Genomic DNA, 6,377 nt, shown 5'->3' on the forward strand with positions numbered 1-6,377 from the left:
GTTTGTGCTCCCGGTGAGAACGCTGCCAGGGGCGCATCGGCCCTCCCCACCCGCACTGTCCTCTCTCCAGGGAGCACCATCATGTACGGGGCGCTGCTGCTCTTCGAGTCGGAGTTCGTGCACATTGTGGCCATTTCCTTCACGTCGCTGATCCTCACGGAGCTGCTGATGGTGGCCCTGACCATCCAGACCTGGCACTGGCTCATGACGGTGGCCGAGCTGCTCAGCCTGGCCTGCTACATCGCCTCCCTGGTGTTCCTACACGAATTCATCGGTGAGACCCCGCCCCCGCCCCCCTGCATGGACAGCCTGGCTGTCGCCTCCAGAGGTCTCCCAGCTTGAGAAGGAAGGCAGCCCCCGGCACTGGGGTCCTGGGCTCCGTGTCCAGCAGGCCTTGGCCCTCGACTGCCCCACTGACGGGTGTCCCGTGGGACGAGTGGTGGTGTGCGTCAGCCATCGGGCCGGGCGCTTGGGCAGGGTCTCAGCAGAGAGAGCTTCCTTTTGGAACTGGATGTGCTGGCGGGCTCCGGAGAGGATTCTGTGTCATTCAGCAAGGGCCCGGTGGGTTTCCCAGGGAGCGACTGCTGTGCTGGGCTCTGTGTCGTATGGAGATGCCGAGTGGCCAGGTCTTGTTGGTGAATGAACGACAGTGGGCAGGACTTAGCATTATTCCCTTGGGAAACTGAATGACCAGGACAGCGCCTCTGATCACGTCTCTGTGCCTCAGCAAACACTCCTTACAAAGGTCTTGGTAAAGATAAAGGAGCATCCGTGTGAAAAGTCTTAGAACGATTTCACACTTGTCCCCAAAAGTTCAAATGGGTTTTGTCAGCACCTACTATGCGCTCAATGGCTTGAGACTGGGGGATGTGGCTGCTCCCAGGGGCTTAGAAAAGCTATGGTCGGTCCCCTTAAATGTGCACCTACCATAGGACTGGGTGAGCAGCATACAGTGGACCTTAGGGCTGGCACGTAGTAGGTGCTTAATCAACGCCAGCTCTGTTTTCCCCATCCTGTGCTCGGGCAGTGGGGGCATGTTTACTGTGCCCTCCATTCCGTGCACTGTTGAAGCCACCAGCTGTCGCTCCCCTAGCACCTAAGGGTGTGCCTGTCCTTAGATCAAAGCCCCAAGCTTACTCTGTTTCCGACCAGGGGCCCCAGCTGCCTTGCGACACCCCCAGACCCGTTCCCTGGCTTCCTGTGACCATCACTCAGACGAAGGGGAAATCGGTGGGGAAGCAGGCACGTGTGTTTGAGGGTCACTTTCTGCTCTCCGGCGGCCGTGTTTAAAAAACTCCAACTTTCAGAGCCCAAATCAAAAACACCTGTAAGAATTGGTTTTCGTCTGCAGTTTCCATTTCCTAGTTGTTGAAAGAGCAGTTCACCGAGGACCAGGGATACAGAAGCAGGTCAGAGAGAGGGGAGCGCGAGGCAGGTCGGGCTGACAGCCTTATGGGCTACTAGCTGCTGGCACGTCTGCCCCTGAAAGATGGAGTGGAGGGAAGGAGCACGCCAGGAGGCCGTGTGTGTGTGTGACGGGCAATAGCTGTGGTGGCCCTTTCTGGACCGCACGCGTCTTCTGGAACATTCCCGCCCACTCACGCTGTCTTCCCGTTTGCTTGCAGATGTGTACTTCATCGCCACCCTGTCCTTCCTGTGGAAAGTCTCTGTTATCACCCTGGTCAGCTGCCTGCCCCTCTACATCCTCAAGTACCTGCGCAGACGGTTCTCCCCGCCCAGCTACTCCAAGCTCACCTCGTAGGCTCTGTGCGCGGTGGCGGGAGTCTGGTCCCTGCTCTCCTGCCGGACAGAGTTCAGTCCCGTTCGTCCTGACCGCCTGAGGGCTCTGCAGGAGGGGCTGCACGTGCGGTGTGGATGAGAAGAGGCTCTGTGTGGAGTCCTGCCCGAGTACACGGGAGGGAGGCCCAAGGAGCCCGCGGCCCGTGTGAACCCCGGTGGTTCCGCCTGGAGTGAATGTGAATGTGTCCCCGTGGGTGGCTCAGCCAAGAGATTTATACGCGGGTCACTGTGCAAGCTTCCTTATGACTTGAATTTTGTTGTCATGTGATAAAGTTTCTGTCTAGTTGGAGATTGTAGAGGACTTTTGGTTGGTTTGTTTTTTTTCAACAATCCTAACGTGTGTGCACTCTTTATGTCTTTCCTGCTCCTAAAAACTGGTTTTAGAGAAACGTAAAGCTCTTGGTGGAGGTTTGGGGGGAAAGACGGTGCATTTGGTTAAAAGTTATCCGAACACCAACCTCAATTTGGAAACGCCAGGTGTCCTCTCTACGCAGCCCCGCTATTGAAGCCGGGCTTCCTAGGATCACAGGAAGGCAAATGAGAGGCGAGGGAGAATGAGCTGCAAATCCAGGTTTCCCGCATCTCACTCCGCACCCACACTGGAGTCACGTCCCCGCCACCTCGCAAAGGAATGTCAAAGGTGCCACTCTGCTTCGTCCGGACCTGGGAACAATCATGAAGCCCGTGGCCATCTGGGACACCCGCGACATCCTCTGGGAGTTGTTTTCGCAGGAAATGTGCCACCAAACAGCCCCTTAATATGTCAACAGGGTGAAAAGAGGTACAACTAATTCTTTAGACAATGGCGCTCACTCGGCTCAGACCCTGGTCCAGAGCGGGGAGGTCAGGCCTGGGCCCTTCACCCACAATGAGGTCTGTTTCCTGTTGGGAGGAATGATGGAGGATGGAAGGACAGAGGCGGCGGCTTCTTACCACATTGCCACGCACGGTGGCAGCTTCGAGCAGGGAGCCCCGTGGGAGGAGGCCCGGCTGTGGCCTGGGCATGGGGCTGGGCTCTGCTCCACGGCCTGCAGCCTTCACGGGGGATGGGGGGGCGCTTCCGAAGGGCAGCCAGGGGCCGAGACGCCGCCCACCGGGCTGCGGCACAGGCGTGGTGTTTCTTACAAAGCCGTGGCCTCTCGTTCCAGGCCAGGAAGGGAATTTCCGAGCACTGCACGTGGCAGGGCAGGGTGCCCGGGCCGGTCACTCTTGCAGCGGCCACGTGTGAAGGCCCTGAGGGTTCCATTGGCGGGTCTTCAGGAGGCGACTGTGTTTGAGGCCTCAGATTGGTGGTTAATCCTGTGTGAGTACATGCCCTGCAACCCGTGGGCACGGCGCTTCTGTGTGTGCTTCAGAGACGTAGGCTCGGCCCGGGTGCTGACCCCACTGCCCGAGGGGCCCCTGCTCCGGGGACACGAGGAGCCCGCGTGCCTCGCCTTGGCAGCACCCTTCCTGTGCTCACGTGTTCATGTTGCCTTTTTACATCTTTATAAAGTGACATCAAGTTGCAGGCCCTCGGAAATTAGCTATTGACAGCACTTCTGTCTTAAGATTCTGCAATTTTACAGTATTTGCCCCTCTCTGTTCCAGCCATTTCCGCCTCCCACTGAGATCTACAGAGAGCATATATAGGGTGGGGCAAAAGTAGGCTTACAGTTGTTCATATGGAAAAATAATGCAATCATTAATAACTGATGATATAAGGATAAACTGTTTTGCATACTCATAACTGTAAACCTACTCCCTCCCCCCCCCGTCCCCCCAGTAATGCAGTGAAGGAATGGCTATTTCAGAACAGGGTTTTGCCTAGAACTCTCGGAAAAGTCGAGCAGGTCTGAGCCCACTGCGCTATTTTACGCAGTTTCGAAGGTGGAGGAGGAGGAGGAGGCTGTGCTCTGAGTGCCTGCACCTGGCTGCCGTGTTGGACGTCAGACGGGAGTCTTAGTAATTCCACTCTGCGCTTGCAAACCCGGGACCGGGCCTTGCTCACAGACCGGTGAGGGCTCCTGCAGGGAGGGCCTGTGGATTCCTTGTTGGGAACGTTCGGGTGTTTGCAGCAGACACGGAACAGAGATGGTTTCTGCGGCCTTCTCCTGAAGTCCCGTTTTGGGCAAGGTGCGTGAGTTGACCTTTAAGATACTGCCTGGCCTCTCGAAGGGAGAACGCTTCTAAGGGGGCTAGCGAAGCCATCCCTGAGGGGCGACAGATGTGTGTCAGGGCCACCAGACACGTCCTGCCCACTGTCCTCGGGCACACTCTGTGGAGGCAGTCGGGCAAGAGGGATGAAACCCTGTAGAGACCACCACGGTGTAAGCCACCCGAGGGTGGGCAGCCTGCTCACGCCCCTGCTGGGGTCCGGGGGCGCCTAGGAATGGGGATCCCTACCTGCACACACCAGACTAATCCCAGCAGAGAACTGGTGCCCACTGGGCGCTTCCGGGGGCATCTTCGTGGTTGGGGGGAACCAAGAAACAAAACACCGGAGCTGTTTTGAGGGAAACTCCCAAGTTCATAACCTTGACCATAAGGCTTCTGTTGACTGTTTGCTGGGCTCATCCACCTGGAAAGATCTTCAGGCCCAACAGCCAATTGAGTCTGAGGCCAGAGGCCCCGTGGCCACAATCAGCAGGTTAAACACTTCCTTCTAGTAAAAACGACCATTCCCTCCGCCCTCGGACAGCACTAGGTATTTGTGCCAGAGTAAGCACTTTTGTTATTTATGATTATTCTTTTTACATCTTTTGTTGACGGTGTGTGTGTGTGGGGGGGGAGGGGGCGGTAAGAATGGTTTCTATTTGCCCCCCCCCCCCCCCCCCCCCCCCCCCAAAAAAAACTTTCTCTAAGAAAATGGCCAGGCGAGCCATTGGGTGGTTTCTCCTGCCTGGCAGGGTGACTACCTTGGGGAGCCTGCATGCACGTGTGTGTGGAGCCTGTGGTGGTCGGTGAGGCTCTGGGTGAGGCTGGCCGCACTGACTCGGGCTGCTTGGGGCAAAGGACTTGCCACCTGGAGCTGGGAGGCCAGGAGCTGGGGTTTCCAACGCCCGTTGTTGGCATTATTATATCCAGATCCCAGACTCGCTTCCCTGAAGCGCACCTCTTTTTTGTCGCCGTCATCGTAAATGCCACCATCTGCTTTCCCGTCCCCCAGCTTCTCTGCTGAAAACGTAGGTTATTCTGACAACTTTGGAATGTACTCTGCGTTCTGTGCTCATTGGAAATGGACATCATGACGCCTGCTTTCCTTCCTCCAGACTTCTGTTTTCATATTTTTTTTTTTAACTGGGGATGGGGATGGCAGTGCCCTCATGCCTTTTCTGGGGCAGCATTTTAAACCTTTGCCAAAATTTCAAACGGGACCTATGCATTCTCCCAGTCCACCCTGCGTGAGGCAAACACCCATCAGCTATTTTTAATCTCTGTGTGTGTGTGTGTGTGTGTTTGAAATGTGTGTGTGGGGGGATGTATGATGTTATCTCCAGGTTTTTGAAGAGAGATTTGGTTTGGGTCAACATCCCATCATGCCCAGCTTTGTAGTCATTAAAAGAAACAATCACAATGAGCTTTGTAAATACAACAGATTTTATTTCACCCCCCTTTCAATGTAAAGCTTTCGGTCATTTCTATATACTTGTTAGGAAACGGTTCCTTTAATTGTGTCCATTTCATCCTGGAAGGATGCTCGCTGTGCTTTTGGAAGGGACTGAAAGCACAGCACAGAGCGAGTCCGTAGCACCTGACGCCACAGCAGCATCACCTGGGAAACGGCGTCTCCGTCCCAGCGCGGGGAGGGGGGGGGGGAGGGGGGGAGGTGCGGTCTGTTCGTGTCACCAGACGGTGTCACTGAATGTGGTGTTTGCAAGAAGAAGAACTCGTGGCTCATTTCTGACTTCCTTGCGCCGGGCTGGCGGTAACCGCATGGAGGGTCCCGCGAGGGCCTCATCAGTGCTCTGTAATCCTCCTGGTGGTGCTCACGGGCCACGGTTTTGATGAGAGGGAGCGGGTGCAGTGCGTTTTAATTTGGCAGGAACTCCCAGATGCTTTAAATTCTCGATCCTTTGATGACACACGTGTGATCCCGCGTGTCTCCGAGCGGTCCTGCTTTCATTGTCTGCCGGCGTGGCCTGTTGCTGTTGCCCAATAAAGCTTGTGCACTTATGCTTTGGGCGTCGTTTTAATTTGTGTGCAAACATGAATTCTGGTGTCAAAATGAGGGCTTTTCATTCTAATGCTTCTCTTTTGTGCAGATCTCCTGGTACATAAATGGTAAATAGCTTTTTCTCCCTTTAAATTTTGTTTAATTTTAGCAAAAAAAACCCAACAAACCCACCACCCCAAACCCATGCATAATTTATTAATCTGTGCTGGTGTGTGTTCCAGACATGTCGGAATTTCAAACAGTGATCGACATACATAGAAAGAAGGGAGAAAAGCGTTCGACAAGATTCATGTTTTATTTACACACCCATGGTCCTTGATTGCTTCGGATACTTTTATATTTTTTGAATCACATGATAGAAAATTTAGGAACATGGTGACTTAAGTTTTAGGCAAATGAGGTTTCTAAGCTCATGTGTAAG

At 54.6% G+C, this 6,377-nt stretch overlaps 1 protein-coding gene across 4 annotated transcripts in view; it reads left to right on the top strand.

Moving 5' to 3' along the window:
• The window catches only part of ATP9A (ATPase, class II, type 9A), a 143,607-nt gene extending 137,526 nt beyond the window's left edge, over positions 1–6,081 (top strand). For all 4 annotated transcript variants that reach the window (XM_014539669.1, XM_005866221.2, XM_014539668.1 and 1 more), the window contains exons 27-28: positions 71–274; positions 1,626–6,081. In XM_014539669.1, the coding sequence (XP_014395155.1) occupies positions 71–274; positions 1,626–1,762 (341 nt within the window). In that variant the 3' untranslated portion in view covers positions 1,763–6,081. The remainder of the gene's footprint in view (positions 1–70; positions 275–1,625) is intronic.
• The last annotated feature ends 296 nt before the right edge of the window (positions 6,082–6,377 follow it).

Source organism: Myotis brandtii, unplaced genomic scaffold, assembly GCF_000412655.1.
Source record: "Myotis brandtii unplaced genomic scaffold, ASM41265v1 scaffold225, whole genome shotgun sequence".
NCBI classification, from domain to species: domain Eukaryota; kingdom Metazoa; phylum Chordata; class Mammalia; order Chiroptera; family Vespertilionidae; genus Myotis; species Myotis brandtii.